The following is a 25,849-nucleotide window of genomic DNA, read 5'->3' as shown; positions in this document are numbered from 1 at the left end:
GACCAAAAATACCTTCGTGTTGCGAGTTTAAAGGAAAAAGGAAGGACTTAGTGGATTATCCTAAAAATAATAACACTGTGGTCATAAACTGATATAACTTGATTTTGACTGAAGATCTTACCTGTATGAAGTCCACATTTTAATAAGTCTTCACGTGTGGAGTGTTCAGAGCTTTTCTTTAGACCGTTTACTGGCTCGAAAATTTTACAGCGTGAGGCGTATCCCATAGTTTTCGAATTTTTTTATCTTATGGAAAACTATTTTTCCCAATATTTCGGCACACAAATATGCTACATTGTTGTATATTTTCACAAACGAATGCTTACATAATGAAAGGATTAATAAAGTACTCTAAAATAAATGTTTTAATCAACGTAGCAAAAGGCGGCAAAGCTTTTGTGCACCTAACGTACAGTGCTGTACTCTGGCGGGATAAATGTGCAGTAATTCTCCCTATTACTCTGGACTTTGCAAAATACACTCTCATTCTTAAAAAGAAAGCATACTGCTCCTGCTCACACATACAAGGCTAGACGTTGGTAATTTATCATGCAAAATGTTCACTGGGAATTCATCCATGGAACTTACTTCCGTCAATGTCAAAATTGACAACATGACATGATTGAAACTTGATACTGTAGGTACCTACCTAGGTATGAGTACTTCTATCTATACCATAGATTAAATACCATATCATACTATGCATGAATTTAGGTACCTAGGTATCTAGGTATAGATAGACGAAGAAACAAATGGGACGGTGCAGTGCTCGCAAATTAAAATATTTAAATCTAGGTAGTTCATATCATAAAAACACTGGCGAGTTCCTATAGGAAACGTCTCGATATTCATAATTCAATTACTATTAAAGGTAAGAATTTTTGATTCTTCTATTTATGTGCAATCAATAGTGGATAAAGCAAGCAATGTACTACCTATGTACCTAATCTAGCATATTTTTTGTTTGTTTTTCAAATCACATATTTAATTCCAATATAATTTGGCTATTCTCATCTGTTCAAGAGTATTATATAAATTGGCATTATTCATCATTATTATTATTATTTATATTTTAACTTGTATTTTGTGATCACCTTTCAAAACTCTTAATTTTGAGACCCTACTCAATATTATATTGTATATATATTGGTCAAACATTTTTCAGTTACAAATAATGATGGAGTATTAGCAGTTGCTTGCTGCTCTGCCCGTGGCAAACCATGGCTTATTTCACTTTTTACCTTTACAAATATGTCTGCAGGAGGTACAAGCACTAAAACAACTTGTTGGTTATATTATTTCAATTTGGTTATATTGGAACAGTTTACTTTCCCTGGGATCTGTGCAATTTAGCCATATCATTACTTTTAGATTCAGTACTGTATCTTGTCCTTATCCCTTAGATCATATTTAGCTGTGTGGCAGGCTTGTTGGAAGAGTTGATATTTAATAGTAATAAGTTGCTTCCACTCTCAAGGAGATTAACAGGCACAGGCAAGCAGATGGTTGTAAAATCACAGCAGAATTTTCAAAATATTAAGGTTTCCTTTTTTATGCTAACCCTAGGCATGGAGAGAGAGTGATGGGTTGCTAGCCTATCTGTGAGAAGATTGTTGATTATATTTTATTTTAAACAATAGAATAGGTACATAATTATATTATTTAGTATGCTAAAACATTAATTAGGTACTAAACTAATTACATACACAAACATAAGCCAGCCACATTACGGTTATCAGTGGGAGGAAAGGAGAGTTGAGGAAGCAGTAGAAGCAGGGAAATTTTTGTGCATTCGTGGAACACAATTATTCATACTTTCCTTCATTTACAATCTTGAATGTAAATACTACATAATGAAAAGATTGTGTCAATATGACTTTTTATTAGACAATTTAATTTTTTCACAGAAATGGACACAAAATTATATACATTGGGTGAGTTGGTGCGGTGACGGGCATGGGGGACAGTGAGGGCGGCGCGGGCAGCGGCGCGGGGCTGGCAGACGCCGTTCTGCTGGCGCCGCTCACCGAGGACACGTTCCTACACAACTTGCATGTGCGATATAAACGGGATATCATTTATGTGAGTATATATACGTATTTTATATCAAACTAGCGGCCCGTCTCGGCTTTGTTCGGGAAACCATTTTAAATTATACACTCAGTCAATCAGGAATCAAAGTACCTATCTATTGCATAGAAAAAATATGCTTTAATGCTTACACAACACATACACACAATATACATTATACTGTCTGCTAGTATAGTGTCACAAATAGCCTATTATCTGAACTTCCCACGGCAAATGTAATTTTTCATGTCCTTCTCCATACTCTTAACTTATGACAAATTTCAAGAAGATTAGTTGAGTAGATAAAGCATGACGAAGTAACAAACAGACTAACTTTCGCATTTATAATATTAGTTAGGATTAGGATAGTTGAGATTTATAAAAACACGTCAGAATTCCAACTTCTAGGGCACTAATGTTACATGTAATTAATTATTTTAAACCAGCTTTTTGCCCGCGGCCTTGCACGCGTAAATTTCCCACGGGAACAGTTATTATTCCGGGATGTAAGGTACCTACCCTATGTCCTTCTTCATACTTCAAACTACATGTAGGTATGCAAAGTTTTAAGTAGGTTAGTCGAGTAGGTAGGAGAACGTGAAGAGGTAACAAAAAAAAAACAATCTTACTTTTGCATTTATAATATTAGTTAGGATTAGGATGTATATCAAATACACATGTCTACGATCTCTTTCAGTCGGGAAAATATGTGAGATAATAGGTATCACACTTTAAAATCGACGCGATCAAAAGATGTGTAGGTATGTCGCATAATTTGCGATTTCATAGCAAAATGCGCAACAGGGTCGTCGTGGGCCGGGTCGTGAGATTCCCTCTATTATGGTGAAGCTACGCGATGGCTGACCCATGCGACAACTCGTGAAGGGTTGCTGCCAGAGGGAACTGGTTAGCTCGTTTGTCATATATTTTTGAGTGATTAATTGTGTTTTACATCTATATTTTTTTATTAGCACTCTGATCACAATCATTAACATGTTTTTATATATACTTTTAGAAAAACGTTATACTTACTATTTAAAAAAAAATGCAAGAAACAATAAAGCCCTTCTGGCATGATGGGGACCAATACTGTTCAAATGAGTTTCTTTCGGCGTTTCTTCTCAGGAGCATTATTACATTACTATTTAATATAAAATTTCTCGTGAAAAAAAATCTGAATGAATGATTTGAATCAACTCCCACTGGAATCTTACTGGAGTCATTAAATTTGGCAATTTTTGGCAATTTATTTATATAAAAATAAATAAATAAGTAATTAAAATAAATAAAGTAAAAATCAGAAAACGTATGTAATTCCGCAGGTAGGTACATAATAAAAAAGACAATCATACTTTTATATTTACATTAATTGAATGAAAGGTAAATTGCGGTTTACGACGTATAAAAAAAAATACTAGATCTCGTTGAAACCAATTTTCAAGACCTATCCATAGATACCCCACACGTATGGGTTTGATAAAAAAAACATTTTTTGAGTTTCATCTGAGTTTAAAGACTCCAAAATTTTTTTAAAATCCTTTGTGTAAAACTTAATGCGGTTCACAGAATACATCTACTTACCAAATTTTAACAGTTCTTATAGTTTCGGAAAAAAAGTGTCTCTGACATGCACGGATGGACGGACAGACTGACAGACAGACATGACGAATCTATAAGTACTAGTAATCAATCAAACAGCACCTCTGCCGGAGAGAAGGTACTGAATGATTGTTTTATTTGACGTATTTATAATTTTATAATAATTCAATCTAATTTAATTTATAATTACTATATTTGAAATAAATGAATTTTATTTTATTTATAAGGGTTCCGTTTTTTGCCATTTGGGTACGGAACCCTAAAAATAAATGACGGAGCCGTCGCCTCGGTGCGCGATTCCGTTTTTTATTATCGGTGGTCGCAACTTGTTATTTTTGTTTAATATAGTTTTATTCAGAGTATTATGAGCAGCTGCTCATAATACTCTAAACCCTTTTGACTACGAACGGTTATTCAGAACCGCTGTTACATTTTAGACATACGTGGGCAACGCGCTGGTGTCGGTGAACCCGAGCCGCGCGCTGCCGCTGTACTCGGCCGAGCTCGTGCGCGCCTACCTCGCGCGCCCGCCCTACCAGCTGCCGCCGCATCTGTACGTTGTCTGAAAGGGATTTATAACGTAAAATGAAAATAAAGAAGAATTTATTTATTTATCATTATCAGGCTATAGCGAGGGAGCCGCTTAGTATGCTATAGCTGCTTTTGTATTATTAAAAGTAAAACCTCGGTAGGTATGTGAGGGTAGTAAATCAAAGTTGTACTGATACAGTACCGCACCTGTATTGTAGAGTGAAAAGGAAAAGATCACTTGAAAACTGCGTTTAAAATTTGGTTAGGTTAGATTTGTTGTTTGTTATACTGTTGATTACACCTGTTATTTATTACTATGATTATTATTGATTACATCGTTGTGCAGATACGCGATAACGGCGAGCGCGTACCGCTGGGTGCGCGACCGGCATTCGAGCCAGGTGGTCGTGGTGACGGGCGAGAGCGGCGCCGGCAAGACCGAGGCGGCGCGCGTCTGTCTGCAGTGCGTGGTGCTGGCGGGCGACGCGGGGGACGGGGGCCACGCGGCGGGGACGGGGGCGGGGGCGGGGGCGGGCGCGCGTCTCACCGCCGCCGGCACGCTGCTCGAGGCTTTCGGCAACGCCGCCACCGCGCGCAACCACAACGCGAGCAGATTCGTAAGACAATCCTATATTATCCTATATTTCTATTTAATAGGTATTGCAATGGCAAAAAAAATTTGTTCGCTAAAAATCTGTTTTCTTTTTTTGTTTAAGCTTCACAAAACTGACATGACATAGATAGGGTAGATAAGCTTAAAATAAATATGTGAACGTTGCAATGCAAGTGTTCTTGATGTGAACACAGAATTTCTTCTGGTTCCAGAGATTAGCACTGTTTCAAATATGGATTTCCTCAACTTTATCTTTCAAACCTCTCTCACACTCTTGCATCTCGCCGCGTTTTCATGGTCGCATTCTCCGAAGCCTTAAAATTTTTGTAGATTCGAGTCGGCTGTTATTATTACGTTGGTCCGCCTGCCTGACATATCACGTACCAACTTTCACTATCAGTGGGTGTCAACTTTCAAGACTTTTTATCCCCTAATCGCCAACATCCACGGGAAGATATAATGTGGTTTAGGGCGGGCCCACAATTATATTTTGTATAAAGCCAGGGAAAGCGATTCAATGTTAATGGATTACAGTTACTGAACGATTACTTTTTATGAGCTGATTTGATTTGACTTACAGGGCAAGCTTCTGGACGTGGAGTTCGACTTTAAGGGCGCGCCAGTGGGCGGACACATCACACATTGTGAGTCTACATCCGATAGATATATTTATTAACTAGGCAGGCCCGCGGTTCCACCCGCGATAACAGTTGCCCAACAAAAATCACCTCAATCATCACGTTAAAGTCATAGTATAAAACAAAATCTGCCTGTCCCTAAGTATGCTAAGATTTTTAAAACTACGCAACGGATTTGTGCGGGTTTTTAATAAGTAGAGTGATTCAAGAGGAACATTTGTAACATGCGTAACACTGCACCCTTGCGAAGCCGGGGCGGGACGCTAGTTTATAATATGACTAGCGACCCGGCTCGGCTTCGCATGGGGTCCTTCAAACAATTGTTCAATTAGCTGGATTTTTTGTTGCATGTAATTTGAAATCTGTTCATTTAAAGTAACTAACCTATACTTTATGGAATAAGATTAATGATTAAGAGAATTTTTCTTCCAAAAAAGTTTACAATAGTAACAAAAGTGTAATTTTTGGCAATAAATGTTTGGCAATCATTCATTCAAAAGTAATGTTTTAAAATGACTTAAATATAAAAACCGGTCAAGTGCGAGCCAAACTCGCGTAAAGAGCGTTACATACAATTTATAGAAATGTTATCGGTTTTCCTGAAGCTACAAGCGATGAACTATATTTCCTGAAGCTACAAGCTACAAGCGATGGACTATATTTCGTATTTTTGACGAGCGCTTTTATTTGATACTATGCCCGCGACTTGGTTCGCGCGGTAAGCAGTCCAGTCAAAATCATTAGAGAGCTTAAAAAAATATTTATATACTATCTTTAAGGGGGTCGTTTTCTATTGGAAAACGACCTGAAGAGAGATACTCTTGACTCAGACCCTGGGGTCTGGATCAGCTAGATCTTGGATTTGTATACCTCAAAAATTGTCATTAGAATGAACAACTTGTTAGGGCGTCATTTCTATATTTCCTATAGTTTAGCTGGACCATCATGGTTCTCCATCTTGTGTTCCAGTTTTCAAAATCATGTATACCCGATATGTTGCCCAGGCTTAATTGCTATATATAACAAAAAAAGTTTAATTCGAATCTGTTCAGTAGTTCCGGAGATTAGCGTGTATAAACAGACAGACATACAGACTTTTAAAAAAATTCTTACTCTATTACTTCGACTGTCACCTAATTTTGTTTTTATGTAAATATATTCAATGCACAGATTTATTTCCTAATGTTTTATTATTTTTCTACTGTTTTATTGACCGAGCGAAGCGAGGGAGGTCTAACATTCTACTTGGGGCAAAAATACATTTTGTAACGCGATAACTTTCGAACCGTTGTTGGTCCGATTTAGATGAAATTTAAAAGGTATGTAGGATCTGCCAATGGAATATTTAAGTTCGTGGAGAAACGAAATTGGTTAAGCCGTTTTTGAAATATTCACAACTAATGTTGCCCGGGGTTTCGTTCGCGTGAAAATTTTGAGATATAAAAAAAGTGAAAGAATTTTGAAATCAGTCCGGTAGTTTCGGATTTACCCGCCTCAAACATACAAACTCACAAAAACTTACCTCTTTATAATAATATAGATTTTGTAAAAAAATATTGTGTTCGCGAGGTGAGTTTGTATGTTTGAGGCGGGTAGTCTCCGAAGTTAACAAACCGATTTCAAAAATTATATTAAATTGGATGAATAGATTCTGAAATATCGTGGATATAATTACAAATACGTAATTACATTTTTGTATTCGCGAGGTCTACATTCGCGGCGAACAACTAGTTATTATGTATTGATATCACCCTTAATATTTATTTACTCTGTACGTCTGTGTTTATCATACCAAATTTCACCTGATTTGGTCCAGTAGATTCGGAGCAAATTGGCTGTGACAACTTACGGACGGACAGAAACGAGGCATACGAGTGATCCGTTTTGATTTTTTGTACGGGACCCTAAAAATGGTTACAACGAGTAAGCCAGGCAGAGAGATTACGTATCAGGGACGTTTTTGTTGACCTTATTAGTATGTTATTTTGATGCTCTCGAAAATACAGATTTTTGACGGCTTCAGCACAAAACATGGAATTTGCTCTAAGTATTATACAAATAATTATAATGTTCTCTATGGATAAACCTTCGGGAATAAATTGTCTAAGTAAGGATAAAAACTGTATCAAAATCCGTTGTGTAGTGCCATTGAGTAACAATTTGGCAATTTACTCATCGGGAGGAAGATATTCGCAATGTGTAACACTGTAGGTACAAATCCAAATTCATTTATTTTATGAACATGGGTAAAATAGGTTGACTTGTATTGTGATCTGGACTTGATGTCCCGCCAGTGTCGTATACACAAAGGGAAATATTCTCCCGGTGTGTTAGCAGTGTTACAAATCGCGATGTGATACAAAGGGAACAAACCGACGATTCTCAGGCCTCGTGTTGAGACCCAGGGCACACATGGTGGTGATAGTCTATTAGTAAAGTCGACACAAAGAACTAGTTTTATGTTAAGAATTTACAGATGTATCTAATATTGACATTAACCAAACTTGCATGCTTTCTCGGATCAATGGACAGACCTCTTGGAGAAGGTAGGGGTCAAAAGCTCTGTATTCTTTGTTATTTTTCTTTCCGAACATTTTTGTTTTATCTCGTAGCATTTTATTTGAAGCATTTAGCAGTAGTTTATGTCTTAGTTGGCTCGGTATCTTGTTGTCGTCAATGATGATATGCGTGCCAATAGTCTGGCAACTAGGGATGCCGACGACCGTGCGAAGTAGGAAACCTGATCTGATCTCCGGCGCTCAACGGCTGAGGAGGGAAGAAGGGAGAAGGAGAAGGGAGTCTCATAGTTGACATAGGGCACTTCTCAGGAAGGCCACCTTCTTGTCTGTTGTGGTGCGCGCGGTGACCGCTGTGTTGTTGACAGGAGCGCGTGCGCGGGCCGGCGGACGGCGAGCGCAACTTCCACGTGCTGTACCAGCTGCTGGCCGGCGCAGACGCGCATCTGCTTAGTGAGTAGCCACATTATTTTATTACCCCCAAAAAATTTCAGAGTACGTCAAAATGTCGACAAAAGTGTGTACTCAACACACTTTTGTCGACAAACTATTGTTTCTCGAAATTGTGACCGTGTCGATATAGTTAACCGTTGGAATTGAAAATGACACTTGGCAAAATATTCACCAAAAAGGTTTCACAACTTTGCGTATACAATTTCACACGCATTTTGGTGGCCACCGATTTCGTTGTCAATATGACTGTGACATTGTGTAATGGAAAACTCTAATACTTTCTAATAAAATTATTTAGTGCGACATTGGTTATCAATTATTTTCCGCGCGCCGTCGTATATAATATAAATAAATATTAAGAACCAATACGTTCTTAATATTTATATTCTATACGAAAAGGATTTCGGAAATTCGATCCTGAAGGAGGCCGACAGTTAGTATAAAATTTCCTCTTTTGAAATTTTTGAAGTAAACACCAAATAAAAGCCTTAGTAAAAAATATAGAGGGTAAAAGCGTGTAAACTTCCTCATTTTTCAAGTAAGACGCAGTGTGTACATGTCCCACCGCCTACCAACGAGACTATACAGCGTTGTGAAACAACAGTTTCAAATCGTCACTTTACACACACTATTAATGAACGTTTATTACGTTTCCGCGTTTTGTGTGTAGAGCGTCTGAAGCTTCAGCGATCATGGGAACAGTACCGCATCCTGCGCGGGGGGACGGAACCTATAGCGGTTGCGGGCGCCGCCCCGGGCTCGTGCTCCCCCCGCCGTCCCCCGCCCGCGGGCACGCCGCCCCCGGGCGCCCGCCCGCCGGCCGCCGACCGAGAACACTTTGCGTTCACTAAGGCCGCAATGAACACGCTAGGGTTCGGCGGCGCCGTGTGCGGCGGCGTGCTGCGCGTGCTGGCCTTCATCCTCAAGCTCGGCAACGTCGAGTTCGAGCCACACCACAACATCGACGGCACCATCGGCGCTAGATTGCAACACCATTACGGTAAATTATCTTTCATACCTACCCTATCCCTATATCGTTTCTATGATTATAATTTAGATTATATAATTTAAAATATCTACTACATCAGGAGCATTTTTTATTTCAGCAGTTGAATAGGTACTTATAAACATCTAGTAAAATCTCTACGGTGGAAGCTCTTGGTAAAATACCTAAAATATATACGGATGGCCGTTTAAACGAAAAACATTTAACATAATACTAATTTTTATTTTAAGCACATAAATAGGTTATTTGTTAAAAGCAACTATCGTTTAAAATTTTAACATTCGGGCAAATTAATTCGATGGCCTGAAAACCAGAGACCTATTCACAAATCAGAAAAGAGTATCGACATTTCGGCCAATGACGCGAGTCCTCCGCTTGCGTGCGCAAACCGATGACCGGCTAGACAAACAAGGCACCAAACGAAAAAAGTTGTATGTTTCGCTCTAATGAAATCCAAAATAGACCTTAATCTTAGGATTGCTTTTCTTTTGGTCTTAGTTTAAGGTGATGCCGGCGTTGATAAACCTACCAAATTAAATATTCTTCCATATACATAATACTAATGCTTTAAAAATTCATCGTTTATTTTAATCGTGTTGTTATCGTTCGTTCGTTTCGTTTTTCGTTGGCTGCTTATTTGCTTTTTTAAACGTATCGTATCAAATAATCACAAAATATCATTCATAATTATGACAATATTATTATTATTCAGACAGTCCTAAACCTGCAAAGTACGAAGGAAAGGTCATTGAAACCGTTCAAAAATTCAAAATGTCGTAAAAAAAACAAGTTAAAAGTATCAATAAATTAAATTCTGCTACAAATATGTTAACAACTTTTTTCAACGAAAATTGTATTATGTTTAAAACTATTATTAGCACATAAGACTTTTTAATTTAACAACTTTTTTCAACGAAAAAAAAAAAAGCAATTAAGCGGTTAAGAAAAGCTAATTTTTATAAATAATTTAACGAATAAGTCTATTTTAAGCCGTTTAGCCCACCTCTAAAAATATACATTGTCTCGGTCAGAATTGACGGAGGCGTGCTCGGTTGTGGGCGTGTGTTCGACCGCGCTGACGTCCGCGCTGGTGGGGGCGGGCGCGGGGGAGGGCCGCGGGGAGGAGGAGGAGGAGCTCCCTGCCGCCGACTGGGCCGCCGCACTCCGGGACCGCATACTGCATGCCGTATACGCTAGGCTCTTCACCTGGCTCGTCAACGAGGTTCGTAACCCCCATACCTTTATGTAGAAGAAATATTATTCGTTTTTCTTTTTGATTGTGTCAATTGCTACCACTGCCTGGTGTCAGATTTATTCTAGTCGCCTAGAGGCATCTGAGGTGATTTTTACGGCTACCTACCGCGTGTCAGCTAATAATCGCAAACACACTAGTGAACTTAAACTGTCAACCAGTGTGCAGGTTTCCTCACGATTTTTTTCTTCATCGGAAGCAAGTACCTAGTAGGCAATCTATGAAAACTTGTACATGTTAGCGCGTAAATAAAACAAGGGCCGCGCCACACCAGCAGGAACTTGATTCAAATGGCGTAAACCAACCCCTTCTCCGAAGAGAATACATACGGCCAACCCGCCGAAGTTTCATGCAGTTGTTGCTCTGTCGAACCGTTGTGATTATTCTAAATTATTATTGATGTTGTCACATGTTGGATTTAAAGTCGATGTTTCGATATGTTGTAAATCTGGAACTTAAAGGTCTTTTACTGACATTAAGGATGCAAATAAACAATTGAGAATTAATTAGCCTGACGTGGTCGTTACCCTGTCAAGTTGTTGTGATAACTAAACTAGCTGCCTAAAAAGTTCCCTTTGTGTTAATACAGGGTGTCAACTACCGTAGTTTAATAATATCTACTACGAGTTGTTACTTTTTCGGATTTAAAGTCGATGTTAATATTGTAATTGATGTGAAAACTGTACGAAATACGTTCCATTGAAAGACAAGAATATTTTTAGTTGTTTAAGTTCCATCCTCGCAAACCAGGGGCGCTTCAGAGCCGCGGTCGTGGCCAAACCGTGCGGCCAACTAATGACAACATGTTTATATTTTATTAAATAAATCAAAAACTGTTATTTAAATACCGCGTCATGGCGGCGACTGGAAATAAATGTAATGATTTTTTTAGACTGGAGGATACACGGCCGCGGCTCGGCCCCGATGTAGGAGAATAGACCTTTTTTATATCGTTTATAGCTATATCAGGTGTGGTCGTACAGGTGAACGTAGTGATAGCGGGCGGGTCGGGCGGGCGCGGCTGCACGCTGGGCATCCTGGACGTGTACGGGTTCGAGTCGCTGGCGCACAACGGACTGGAGCGGCTGCTCATCAACTACGCGGCCGAGCGGCTGCAGGCCGCCGTCACCGCCGCCACGCTCTGTCTCGAGCAGGAGGACTACAAGCAGGAGGTATCTATACTCGACCCACCACTATTTATTGTTTGTTTATTATTTGTGCTAGAAATTAGTAATCTGGCGAGGGTCAACAGAATATTCACAAAAAATATAATTATGCTGTCAGAAGTAACAAAAAAGTCAAAAGAAAAAGTCGGGTAAACAGCTAGTTCATTATATTCTTAATCATGGTATTTTTATGTTGTCCTAATCAAAACAATGCTGCAATTTGAGGAACAATATTTCTATGAGTTGTACAAAAAATCCCTAGTTTTGTTCTAAATAATCCTCCGTGCGTTTGAGTCACCCCGTGTTACGGTACTGTTGTTTTATGCTCGAGCAAGATTTGCTTATCTACGTGAAATCGTATGAATAGTGTCACATCGTGCAGGGCCTGCAGTGGACTACTCTGCAGTACTGCGATCACGAGCTGGGCGCGGAGCTGCTGGACCTGGGCCCGGACAGCGTGCTGGGCGCGCTGCGGGACGCGACACTGCGGGCTGCGGGCGACGTCGGCCTGCTGCAGCGGCTGCAGCGCCGGCGACATCCGCGCCTCACTCTGCTGCCGCCCGATCACTTCCAGTTTGTATCCTCGTCCTTATTTGTACTATTCATTGTGAGGTTTTATTTTCACGGCGCTTCGTTTTCTCGAAAGCATATAATTAATTTCTGTGCCATTCTATACCGTCGAATATTTGGTCCTCAGTATCGTAAAGACGCGGCGGCGGGACAGCACCGTGGTCACCCGTATAGTCTGTATTCCTTCGCAGAGTGGTCCACTTCGCGGGCGCGGTGACGTACAACGCGCGCGGCATGGTGTCGCACAACCGCGACGCAGTGTGCCGACGCGCATGCGCGGCGCTGGGCGGCGCGCGCGAGCCGCTGCTGGCGGCGCTGTTCGCGCGCGCGCCCGGCTCGCCGCGCGCGCGCGCCAGCCTCGCCTGCCGCCAGCGCGCGCTGCTGGCCGCGCTGCTGCGTCGGCTGCCGGCCGCGCCGCGTCTCGTGCGTTGTCTGCGTCCCGACCGCCTGCTGCGTCCGCACCGCTTCGACGCGCCGCTTGTGAGGCATCAGATACGTACGCAGGGGTTGGTATCGCGACTTCCCGTTTTCACGATTTACATAGCGCGATCCACTGACCGGTTTTATTCCTACGACGGAACTGGCTACTTGACTATATGACTTTTGAAATATGTTTTAAAACACGCGAAATATGTCCACGGTTCACAGAATCACTCTTCATCGCAAAGTCGTTTCGTCGAATTTTTTTTTGATTTCTCAAAATCTAGATAAGCTTGAATTGATATAATCAGTATATTCTGTTCCGCTGGACATAATTAGGTTAGGTTAAGCAAGAACATGCGCCGGGACTGTGGAGCGAGAGTAGCACATGGTCCCGGCACAAATGCGGTCGGCGTTGGCATCGTGTGGTTTTAGTGGGTTCAAGTCCCACACACCTGTCCGGCTTCCCGTGGCCGGATGGACGGGACGAGGGTCTTTCCACACGTTAAAAAAAAAAAGCAAGAACATGATAATAAAGTTTAAGTAACTAAAAGTGTAAAAAAAAAACAGTAATTCTGTGAACTGTGGACACCCCCGAAATAATAATTGTCACCATATTTTTTTTCAAAAAGTTCATAGTTTGGTATAATGATTGCCTGTATATTGACTTCTTGCATTAAAATTTTCATATTTATTTATTTAGCACACCCCTCTCATTCTGGAGCAAGATTGACTTGAGTGACTGACTCGCGGTAATATTATACTAAAATAATATTTTCGAATGCCTTCCTGCGTGGCATCCAAAATTTGGTGGATGCCTTTCTGCAGACTCCGCGCGCCACACGTTACCGTTATTGCGTGCGATATAGTTAATGATATAAGGTATTCACGAGTAACATATATGATACAAACTTTACTTTTGTTGGAATTCCGGAATAAAAAGTACTTGTACGAAATAAAGTGTACTATTCCGATTTATATTCTGCCCATGTACTGATTTTTATATCAAAATCACTCTAATACATCACACAATCATCCTGACACACATACTCACATCCAAACTTTCGCATTTCAATGTACCGGCATGTAAAATTAGATTGAAAAATAACTGACCAAAAGGCAATGTTACATGCTACTACCCACGCTAATACCCATGCAGCTGCAATATTTTTAAAATAACAAATTAAATCCTCTGGAAATATCCAACGAACACCCGCAAGGACAACGTTTGACGATTATGAAGAGAGCTAGATAACAATATTTTGTTTGATTTTTGTAACACAAGTCATCTTGTTCTCTTGTTATACATTCCTCCAGTTCCTTTCTACCAATGGAGACGTCGACTTTCATATTCATTGGTTAATATACCATCTCGTGCCTAATGCTTCATGTAATATAATATTTTTTAATGTAGTATTTTTTAACAAATTTGTTAATAAACGTTCGTATCAGGATAATGGATATGGCACTGTTGCGGCGCGCGGGATGGTGCGAGTCCATGCCGGCGCGTGCAGTGCTCTCGCGATACGGGATGCTGCGGGGCGCCGGTGCGGGGCACGCGGGGCACTCGGGGGAGGGGCAGGGGCAGGCGGAGGGGGAGGTGCGCGTCGCCAGGGCCTTGCTGCGGGCGCTGCCTATCCCCAGCGCGGAGTTTGCGTACGGCAGGACCAAGGTGTTCATCCGGAGCCCCCGCACGGTCGGTCTCGAATCATATCTTATAAGTATGTTAGTAAGCCGGTTTATCAGTCGGAAGTAACATATCAGTCGCACACAGGTGTGGGAGCTAGAAGCTTTGCGAGCGGCGCGCGTGTCGGAGTTGGTGAGTGTCGTGCAACGCGCGTGGAGAAGACACCGCGCGCGCCAGCGCGCCGCACGCCGGAGACGCGCGCAGTCCGTTATCGCACGCGCGTGGAGGGCTTATCTCGTGAGTATCTCGATATGCTTCGTCAATGCTCTTTAAAAATATATTTAACATTCAAATTAGTACAATAAAATAAATAATTTTAAATTCTTTTAAAAACACTAGTGCGTAAGAGCTATTATTTACCATAATCAAAAACCAGCAATTATTCGTGTCGGTGTGTTGAAATTCATATAAACAATAGCTTCAATTCCAAATTCGAATGTCGACTCGAATAATAAAATTGTACCCGGTCGCCGATAGATGGCGGTGTTAGATTTTAAATCTCGATATGGTTTCGTTTTCACAGTTAATATGGTCTATAACGAACATTAAAATTATAAGAACTTATTTACTTAAAATGATCGTGAAACGGAACGGCATGTGTACTACCGACACGATGTGCAGAGTTCACTATAGAGAATTGCTGATTGCCACACCACGTCAGAGTGTCTCTGGTAAACGTCCGCAACACTTCTCCCCCTATGGCTGGCCTGCTGTGATTGCCCTTGTGAATCTTTTCTCCATTTACTCCTACCACCGACATATGCGCCAAAAAATGACGGCTGACCATGACAGTAGCGATGGCAATAGCCGTTGTGCAGTATTGGAGAGTTGTCATTTTTCTTCGCATTCTTAAAATATGTATAAAATCAGCAAACCTCAGCTGATTTGCGGCGTGGGGAATCAGATGCCTATAAAAATTGATAATTTGCAGAAAACGACGGAGTTCCATCACTGTTTTAGGTATAGGAAAATCGATTATTGCTTGCGATTTTCTTGTATCTGTTTCATCCCTTGGCTCGTTATATGCTAACCAAGCCTAAACGGTCTTTGGGACTAGCCCATGGCGTAGCGTGTCTTGCCCTGTATCAAAACAGGTTCCCCAACCTGTTAGGGGCAAATGAAGGGTAAAAATTGTCTTTGACTATAAGAATGAAGTAAAACGTGTAAACATTACGACACAACGGAAAACAGGAAATTGAACCAAAGATGAAAAAGACACTAAATTGAATCATATACATATGTTTACTAGTCTTACAGACTACGCGATATAATAATGGTTGAGATTTTACTTCATTTATTGTAAGAATTGAAAATCACGCAGGCGAAGCTGCGGGCAAACGCTATTCGTAAAATATTAGAAGATGCTCCAGATCCAATCGCATTATGTAGTGTTGAAACGTATCAGGCGACGCGCGAAGTCCCGGAGCGCGCGGCGCTGCGTCGCGTGCGGGCGCTGGGCGGCGCGGGCGCGCGCTGTTGGGCGGCGGGCGTGCTGTGGCGCGCGTGGGCGGGCGCGGCGCGGCGACGCTATCTGCTGGCGCTGGGGCGGCGGCTGCCGGCGCGGCACCGCTCGCCCGCGCTGGCCGCGTGGCCTCCGTGCCCGCTGCCGGCGCTGCTGGCGCGCACGGACGAGCTGTTGCGCCGCTTGCACCACCGCTGGCGCTGCAGACTCTACCGCGCAGAGTTCGACCAGACCGCCCGAAACCGCATGCGCGAGAAAGTCACTGCCAGCGCGCTCTTCAAGGTGATTACTATATTCCTTCCGACTCCCAACTAAATTACAATAAAATAAATAAATGAATGAGGTGTTACTGTAAATAGAATACGAGGCAATCGGCGACGTTTGCGATGTGGTTGCAGGACCGCAAGCTGACGTACCCGCGCAGCGTGGCGCACCCGTTCGTGGGCGACTACGTGCGCCTGCGCGCGTCGGCGGCGTGGCGCCGCGGGCTGGTCGCCGGGCTCGCCGACCGCTACGTCGTCTTCGCGGACGTCGTCGGCAAGGTCGGTCGCCATTCTTATTATTGCATTCTACTTGTTCACTTGTGAAGTAAAATTCGAGATTTCGATGAGTTATTGTTAAATACGTTCAAATCGTTTTAAGGCCAGAAGACCATACTACATCTATATAGCTAGTGAAAATCAAATGTTGATCGTTTAACCGTTTCGATCGTCAACGATTCAGCTGAATTATTTCGGTGTATCATTTCTCCAAACGATCATAAATATTATATAGTATGTTATCTATATATATATATAAAACTCTTGCGTTACTGAGTGACTGACAGACAACGTACGTTTTATATGAAAGTACTACACCGTTGAAGTTAGTGACCTGTAAATTTGGATTTTGGTTGTTTACAACAAAATAACGAATACGTGTTTCTGATTTTTCTGAAAATTAACCCTCAACCCCTTAAAAAAGGGGGTGAAAGATTGTATGGGACTTAATACAAATCAAAATAAAAAGCTGAAAATTGGTAATTATTCATTTTGCTTTTTTACACATTTTTGCGAAATATTACAATTCACGCGGACGAACCCGCGGGCAAAAGCTAGGTAATTATAATTACAGTAATACAACCATGATTTATTTTGTTTACATAAAACTGACAACAAAGGACAGTGCCGATTCGACTATGGGAAGTGGCGTTTATTTTTCGCGCGGCCTCAAAGCAAACCCTGGAAATAACATTATTAACAATACTTAGTATGTAATTTATGAGTTTAAACTCAGTCCAAACTGAGTTATTTGGGTTAGAAGATGTTAAATATACTAATGTTTTTGAGCCGATTTTCATCGTGTGGCAGGAAGTTCAATAAAAATATGTTTTTATGTACATTTTTGATTATAATCCTTTGAGGCCTTCCACGCCGTAACTGACAGCCATTACGGGGATTTTCCAAAGATTTTTATATTTGGAGATGGGGCGAAATTGTTCGCCGAGAAATAAAAGTCACAGTAGTCGTAGTAGGTCGCAGACACACGATATTTTTATTCGATAATAAATATAAATGAATAAAAGACAATTTATACTATATAAATAATTACAACAACGTCCATCAAATATTCACATTCGCAGTAACTATGTATTTGTTTTTTTTTTAAATAGAATCATAATTTTTTGCCAGAATGCATTATAAATACTTATTAAAAAAAGAATACTCATTGCTGTCAATATTGATGTGACACGACGGAAAAGGGAATATTGAATATTACGCTCGGCGCAGATTTCGCTACTGGTACAACTAGGGTTAACAAACATTGCCAATGGAGGCAAAAAGCGCCAATTTTCAATATTATTGAAGATTACGACTAAAATACCTTCTTACCACATCTTATATCGTGGTGCGATATAAGATGTGGTAAGAAAAAACGAAGGATTAAGTAATTGAATAGGCTTCGAACACAAAGTGTTAAATACAAGACATAGGTACTGTTACGTGTGTCTTCCTTGTATAACTATGTTGTGTGTCTTGATGTTCTGACTGTCTAGATGTTAACTGTGTCTAAGGTTCTTTGGGAGATAACGAAAAACAGACTTTAAGGAAGACTCCGATTTTTTTAAACTACACAACTTACGAACTTTATACGAAACGCGTTACACACTCACACAGAATAGAGAGGACTGAGGTCATCGCCGTGGAAATAGGAAATCAAAAACTAACTCGGCAAAACGACGCGGGAACAGGCCACCACAGTACTAAATTATTCAAGTCCAGTGTAAAACACAATAGGTACCTTCTAGGTAGGTAGATATAACATTGCACAATTTGTGGGATTGGGATATGCATATTATTTTCGACCAACATAATCAATTAACCACTTCCGCCCAAAAACTAATCAAATCCAAAATATAAACACAAAAAACCGTCTATAGGGCCGTATAACCGTCTTCATATATGACGACACATATTTGATTTTTAGCTTCACGTTTAACAAAGCCTTTGAGTACGCATTGAAGACTTCAGTTTTAGACTATGAGAAAACTGCAGGGCGGTTAATTGGTCCTGAAAATAATAACACCATTTTAGGTTATGTTCTGCATTATTTGGTTTATTGTTTTATTTTGAAAGAAAGAAAAAAAAGAAAGAAAAAATGTTTTTTTCTTTTTTTCATAAGTCGTCAGGTGTGAAGTGTTCCCAGCATATTTTGACCATTTACTGGCTCGAAAATTTTGCAGCGTGTGGCGGTTGCCCATAGTTTTCGAAGTTATTTTTCTTTTGGAACACGATGTTTCCCAATATTTCGGCACCCGAATATGCAACACTGTTGTATATTTTCACAAACGAATGCTTACACAAGGAAAATATGAATAAAGTACTCTAAAATTAACGTTTTCATCAACTTAGCAAAAGGCGGCAATGCTTTTGTTTACCAACCATACAGTGCTGCACTCTGGCGGGATGAATGCGCAGTAATACTCCCTATTGTGTTTGGACCTGTCTAAATGACATTTGTAATTCCCAAGAGGAACAAAGGATTTTCATACAATTTTTCAGACCGGTTTTTGTTCGACTTCAATTACGTACTTTCACTTATAAGTTCAAACATGGTGTTCGATTTGTTGATGATTGCTAAACTAGATGGCGTTTTACATTCTTAGATCGCGATGTGGTTTGGTTTATACCTGCCTATAAGGATCAAATTTATTTTTCGCGTCAAGTTTGGTAATATCGCGCCTTTTAATGTACGCGACAGCGCTTTTTCTTCTGATCAATTTTACAAATATCTACCATTTTTTAAATTTACTAAAAAGAGTATGTTTGCCAAACTTCAGCTTTTCAGCTACAATTCGACTTGTGGCAAAAGTACATTTTTTGTATGTATGTTTGTAACGCGATAACTTTCGAACCGTTGGTCTGATTTTGATGAAATTTAAGATTAGATAAGGATTAGATAAAGGATTCGTTCGTGAGTCATCAAAATCTGTTAAGTGGTTTTTGAAATATTCGGAAATTTGGAAAAAAAAAATATATTCGCGAGGTCTACGTTCGCGGCGAACAACTAGTATCTGGAAATTTGTATTAAGATCCCATACAATTTTTCACCTCCAGTTGAGGGTTAATTTTCAGAAAAATCTGAAACACTTATTCATTAATTTGTTGTAAACAAATACAAATTCAAATTTTAAATTCACTAACTTCAACGGTGAAGAACTTCGATTAAAAAATTTTCAACCCTTTTACCACCTTCGGGTTAGGATTTCTAAAAATTCTCTCTTAGTGCTCACCTACACTCCCCAGGGAATCTACATACTAAATTTGAGCGTCCTACGCCCAGTAGTTGCGGCTGTAGATAGATAAATTATTTATTTATTTCAGCTGTAACACACAATTTACATAATAGTAATTTAAAAAAGTAACTATACTAAACATATAATAGGGACATGCATTTGTGTGGCACAGTGCACAAACAGGCTCAGCTAAACGCTACCTACTGGGAGCAGCAGCTGATTTCCCTGAGTGTGCTTCGGACAAGATTTGAAAAATTATATTTTTATACAAACGGGATTTAAAGAAAGAGTCAAAACAATCAAAACTACTATAAATGTAAAACAGAAAATAAATTCAGATAAAAATAAATTAGGTCGTAAGGTCACTATATAAAAATTGCACTGTTAATAGACAAAAGCACCAGCATGAAATTGATAGTAAATGATAACATTTTGTATAATAAATAACAATAGAAAATTTAAATGTTCCACAGTTTATTGTCCTCTCAATAAACTGTGGAACATTTGTGAGAGGTATCCGGTGGCCCACGATCTCAGATACAACACTTCTGAAAGTGAACTTATGGTTTTTAAAGCCAAAAACAAACCATATAATGTACCACAAGCCAGACTCAATGGTTCTTTACAAAGGAAAGTTTTTATTGAGCGGGAGCGCAGGGCTCTTGTGTGTTAGATCAACCATGCTTGTCAGCAGGTTTGCATGCTGGACCAGGCCAGCTAAAATTGAACTTTTTACAGCTTTTTGCACCATATTGTACCCGTGCAGCTTGTGGACACATTATACAGTAAGGACACAGGGCTCTGCGTACTCAGTTCAATAATGCCTTCAGGGGACTGTTGGGGCTGCGACGTCACGGCAGTGCTTCAGGGATGCTAGCTGAGGCTGGGGTGGATAGCTTTTCAACCATTATTAGGAAATGGATAGCCTCTCTGATTATTTAAATTTAAAAAGTATGTAGGATATGCCAATAGAATTTTTAAGTTCGTGGGGCATCAAAATCGGTTCTGTCGTTTTTGAAATATTCACAATTTTGTAAAAATTTATTGTGTTCGCGAGGTTTAAATTCGCGGCTAAGAACTAGTTATTTGAGCGAGATATCGGAGAAGGTATAGATATTGGCTATGGAGAATAAATAATAAATAAAAAATATTGGATGCAATGATCGCGACGAGCGAGGTGATGCGGACAGGTGGTACGGTCGTCGGGGCGCGTGGCGCGCTGCCTGTGCGTGGTGTCGACGGGCGCGCTGCTGCTGCTGGAGCCGCGCTCGCTGCGGCTCAAGCGACGCGTGCCCGCGCACGCCGTGTACCGCCTGTCGCTGTCGCCGCTGGCCGACGACGTGCTGGTGGTGCACGTGCGCGCGCCCGCGCCCGCCGCCGACGAGCCCGGCTGTCTGCTGGGCGGCGAGCGGCGCCGCGGCGACCTGGTGCTGCGCACGTGCCACGTGCTGGAGCTGGCCACCAAACTGTTCCTGGTGGTGCAGAACGCGGTGGGCGCGCCGCCGCAAGTCAACATCGCGCCCGAGTTCGACGCGGACTTCGGCCAGCAGACGGTGACGGTGGCGTTCCACGCGCTCAGCGAGGGCGGAGCGCCCGCGCGGCTACTGCGCCGCGGCAGTCGCCTCGACGTGCTGCTATGATGTCTTCTTATCCTGTACTATTATACATTGCTTTCTCCTTTACCTTTTAGAACGATGCGATTTTTACGATCGCTCGTTTACACGTAGGAATCGTCCCATGTCCCACACAAATATCCTTAAGCTTATTTCACGGATTTAATGTTATTTCTACAAATATACCTACAAAATACGGATAAACGTGGCCTTCGCAGTTTTTGCCCCTGTCTATCCTAGAAAAGACGTGACCTGTATACATTTTCTGTGAGACGATTCACACACGGCTGGGCGTGGCACCATCATAGATCAACACAAATGAAAAAAAAACCCAGGGGGCGAAGGGTTACACGCGTGCGTACTATAACATCATATAACAACGACACCACACATGTAAAAAACTATTCATTGACCAATCTTGCACTCCCTCCCTGTCATAGACATAGCCATTATGATAAAGCATCCCTGTTTGACGGAAGTGGATTTATCATCCTTATTTCTAAAGCATAAATAAATAAATGGCGTGAAAGAGTACACACACACACAACTATATACAGATACACAGAGGAATACACATCCTCACAAACTATAATATTAGTGGGATATGATAAGAATTCACTGAAATGAGAAATTTATTTCATCTTTTTGGAAATTTGATGTCTAATCGGGGATATCAAACTTCCAAATGCAATTTTTTTACAGCAGGAAGAGAAAAATGCGGTATTATAGGCTACTCATACACTCGAGCGGTCGACTTAGTACTAGAAAACTGAACACACGTAGTTTTATTACCTGTGATAGGGGTAATGGGTACCATGCAATTCTAGTCGGGCGGTAGAGGTCTCATAGAGGCCCGTGAGACGTGTGAGAATCGTCTTAATACAATCGTCAAATAATCTATGACCGAAAACTTAAATTTATCCATATTTATGGATTACATTATCTGTCACAATTTTGGTGATCAGATGTTGTATCCATTTGTGAATAATTTGATTAGTGTGTTTTGTATTCTGTCCGTCTTATCTCTGCACAATGTTTCACATACTACCATACTCATGTTACCTGAATAATAATTCTGGTATTTTTCACCAAATCCTCATTGACTTATTACAAAAAAGGTTCTTATACAGCTTTGGAATGTGTCTCCCATGTTATCCCACAAGCCGCGCCTATATAGAAGTCCCCGAAGCCCACTCGTTAGTTGTCGAGCATTCAATGTGCCTTTTGAAGTGCTAAAGCCACGAGATCTGCCCTTGGTCTTTCATATCGCGAGTGAAAAAACGCAGAACTTTATCACTCATACATAATTTATTTATAGCACATTGTTCACCGAGGAAAGAAAGATTTCAACGAGAATTTCGAGAGCTTTACACACGAGAATCGTGCTTTCTTTGGGTGTACATGATGACTTATATATTTGTAAGATTTGTAAAATAACACCGCGAGAAGAAAGTAATTCCGCCGAGGCGAAAACATACGGATGTATGCGGGTTTGGACGGAGAATGTTCAGTAAGTATGACATTTTCCGATTTTGTATAATAGTAATACCTAAATCAAAAAATAACATAAGAATGATCCATATTGTCAATACTATTTGTTTGACTTTTAATCTAAAGTTTGATCATGGTACTTTCGGAACAGGTGTCGTATAAATATTTTATGTTAAGACTATTTCAAGTTTTTCTTTTTTTATTGTATAATAACGTACAAGTTTTATTTCGTCAATTATAGGAAGAATTCGTTTCGACCGAGCATTTATTAGCCGTATCTTAATATCAGACAAATAGATTCAGTAAACGGACATATCTTTGCTGTAGTCCAAGGTTATTAATGTTTCAACACATTCATATTATGGCGTGTTCACTATTTCTTCCTTTAACGTGTCCAGTGATCCAGTCGCTACTCGAGTGCTTGTTGGGTGTTTCAATAAGGATTATATATTACACCCGCACGTATCACCTTTGATTTTAGCGTTAAAAAATAAAAGCTACGTAAACATGTTAATAAAATACCTGTTTTTTTTCTATCTGTTACACGTCCCATTGGTGGGCAAATTCCCTTCAAGTTTGTGCTCTTTGTGAATAAATTATTCGCGCACGGCAGTGCGCGCTTTAATGAACACTCATATTCAATCGCGGTTGTCAATGATATAACTATTAACTATAACCAAGGTGTATTGGTGTCTGACAAAATAAATACAGTTCCCGATTAAAAAAATGGTTGCCACAGACCATCTATACCTGTCCTCCTTGATAGACCCTATCTGTGAATTAATTGATATATCGATAAATATAAAACTCAACAATTTACCATGTTTTCAGGTGAGCAGGGCCAAAGATATGAATTTAATTTTATATGTGACTGCCACTATATATCATTGTAAATTTTATACAATTTAATTTTTAATTGTGTTTTTTAAACGGTAAGCTAATTATTCTATAAAATATACATAGGTTAGCTAAAATATCGAATTGGTCAGCAAATACTTTTAAAATAATGTAAATAGGCCAGTTAACAAAATTTTGTTAAGATGACTATATTCGGGCTTTATATTAATAGAAATACCGTGATAATGACAATGCTTTCAAAGATTTCTCAACAATAAACTCACACAAATGATACTAACAAATAACGTCAAATACTAACAGATTAGCAAAGTGGTGACTTGCTAATCTGGTTCGCAAAGAAATATATGTTTGTTCGACAGCTACATTAAATTACATTTATGGTTTTAATAAAATTTTATTTTTTTAAATGATGGACGGACTTTCCAACAAACTTTAAATCGTCGTATATTTTTTTTTATGGTTGTTGCTGACTTATTTTTTGCGTACCTAATTTTAAAATGGCATACCAAATAATTAATTCCCATTTTTATAGTCAATTTACTGAACCTTATTCTAAGCGAGCGGAGCTTCATTCAACCTCTGTCCATATAAGCTAGGTAGCTCAGATGAACCGTTGAGTTTTCTTGTTGGGAGCCGATCTTGGATGTGACACTCTGCTGACCAAACGTTGCTTACCAATCTTGCTGCCCAAATAATTATTTTGCTGGCCAAATCTTGCTGCCCAATCAGTTATTTTGCTGGCCTGCTCATATTTAATTTAAATTGCTTTATTCATATTTTTTTGCAGAACAAGAACTTTTTCCTAATTTTTTTATTGTCTACCAAATAATGATTTGCTGGCCAGATGATTATTAGACTGACTTTTTTTGCTTACTAAATGTTAAAATGGCATACCCATTTTTTATAGTCAATTTACTGAATCTACTTCAATGTCTCACTTAGGCACGTCTATTTAGAGAACCCAATAATATTAAGTAGTGCATAGTTTATAGAAATTAGCTAGGCACTGAAAAATTGTTTTTTGTAAAGTGAACTGTTTGAAACAGTAGCTCGTGTTCTGGCGGAACAGAAACGTTTTCTGGCGGGCTACCGTGAAACATAAACATTTCATGTTACTGCCTCCACGCGATCTCTCTTTTTTCCCGTGCTATATGTTTGTATGTTTCGTAGTGGTGGCGTTCTGGACTAAACCATGGAGTATGTTGTACAAAGTGTGATAATGGTAGGCGGATTCCGCTTAGCATAGCAATGCATTATGAAGAACAATACTAATCCGGTACAGGCACGTGTTCATCAGTGTGTGGCACACATTTTCGTCAATATGAACAGTCATTGTCGGTGAGTCATCTCACGTTCATCATAAATTTCTATTCTATTCCAGCATATTACGTTGAAATAGCCTCCAGTTTTTCCAAGTAACTGGCCTGGTGCCTATATGTGCCTGTATATATACCAGACTTTACATTCAGTCCGCCAGAACTAAGGCAAGAACACTACCGTCACTAAGACACACGATTGCATGGTGTGGATTACGCATGGTGATTGATGATGATGACAGTTACACAAACTAATAATTAAGTATCAAGGTGCCAAAGCTAGAACGCGTTGTTCGTCCTTCCGGGGAGCAACGCGGTTTAGGATAATATTACAATGCGCGTGAAATGTTGCGTTTCGGCCCATGTCACTCGTGACCCGTGTATGTTAAGCATGTAAAGACGTAGTATAAGTTATAGTGAGTGAGTCGTGCTCGGTCGCTCATGTTCGTGCCTGAGTGCGTCCGGCGCGCGCTGTTACAGATGATCTATTGCTGTTACAACTCTGTTATGTCCGTGCGGTCGCCGCACGTCCTCGCTCGCCGCTTGACAGTATATTCGGCTCGAACTATTCGCCGATTGAGGAGAGCGGGGCGCGTGACGGCCGCTACAATGAGAATTTTCCATTTACGTTGATCGAGGCGTGCGTATACATGTTATGTTTTTAATGAATACATATGGAAATGTTTTATTGTTTATAATAAAATTGTAAAAAGAAAACATTTTTCTTTCACAAACCCCTTTTTTCAAATCAAGCCTTCTTTTGATGTTCGACCTGGAAAAAAGACCTACCAACCTTGAGGCAATTTTTAATAT

General features: G+C 40.2%; 1 protein-coding gene across 2 annotated transcripts; it reads left to right on the top strand.

The window, feature by feature from the left end:
• The first annotated feature begins 667 nt into the window (after positions 1–667).
• On the top strand, positions 668–25,753 carry LOC128672413 (unconventional myosin-Ia). Of its 2 annotated transcripts, none has more exons than XM_053749546.2 (17): positions 668–871; positions 1,908–2,082; positions 4,107–4,222; positions 4,547–4,817; positions 5,394–5,457; positions 7,984–7,997; positions 8,336–8,420; positions 9,292–9,420; positions 10,458–10,648; positions 11,662–11,850; positions 12,227–12,417; positions 12,606–12,920; positions 14,287–14,530; positions 14,609–14,758; positions 15,927–16,265; positions 16,382–16,525; positions 20,949–25,753. In XM_053749546.2, the coding sequence occupies exons 2-17, from the start codon at positions 1,957–1,959 to the stop codon at positions 21,396–21,398; spliced, it is 3,018 nt and encodes a 1,005-aa protein (XP_053605521.1). In that variant the 5' UTR covers positions 668–871; positions 1,908–1,956; the 3' UTR covers positions 21,399–25,753. The 2 variants fall into 2 exon arrangements, with proteins under 2 accessions (XP_053605521.1, XP_053605520.1); XM_053749545.2 differs by having other exon boundaries at positions 669–871; positions 9,091–9,420.
• The last annotated feature ends 96 nt before the right edge of the window (positions 25,754–25,849 follow it).

Source organism: Plodia interpunctella, chromosome 9 (genome assembly GCF_027563975.2).
Source record: "Plodia interpunctella isolate USDA-ARS_2022_Savannah chromosome 9, ilPloInte3.2, whole genome shotgun sequence".
Taxonomy (NCBI): domain Eukaryota; kingdom Metazoa; phylum Arthropoda; class Insecta; order Lepidoptera; family Pyralidae; genus Plodia; species Plodia interpunctella.
This window is presented reverse-complemented; position numbering and strand designations above follow the sequence as displayed.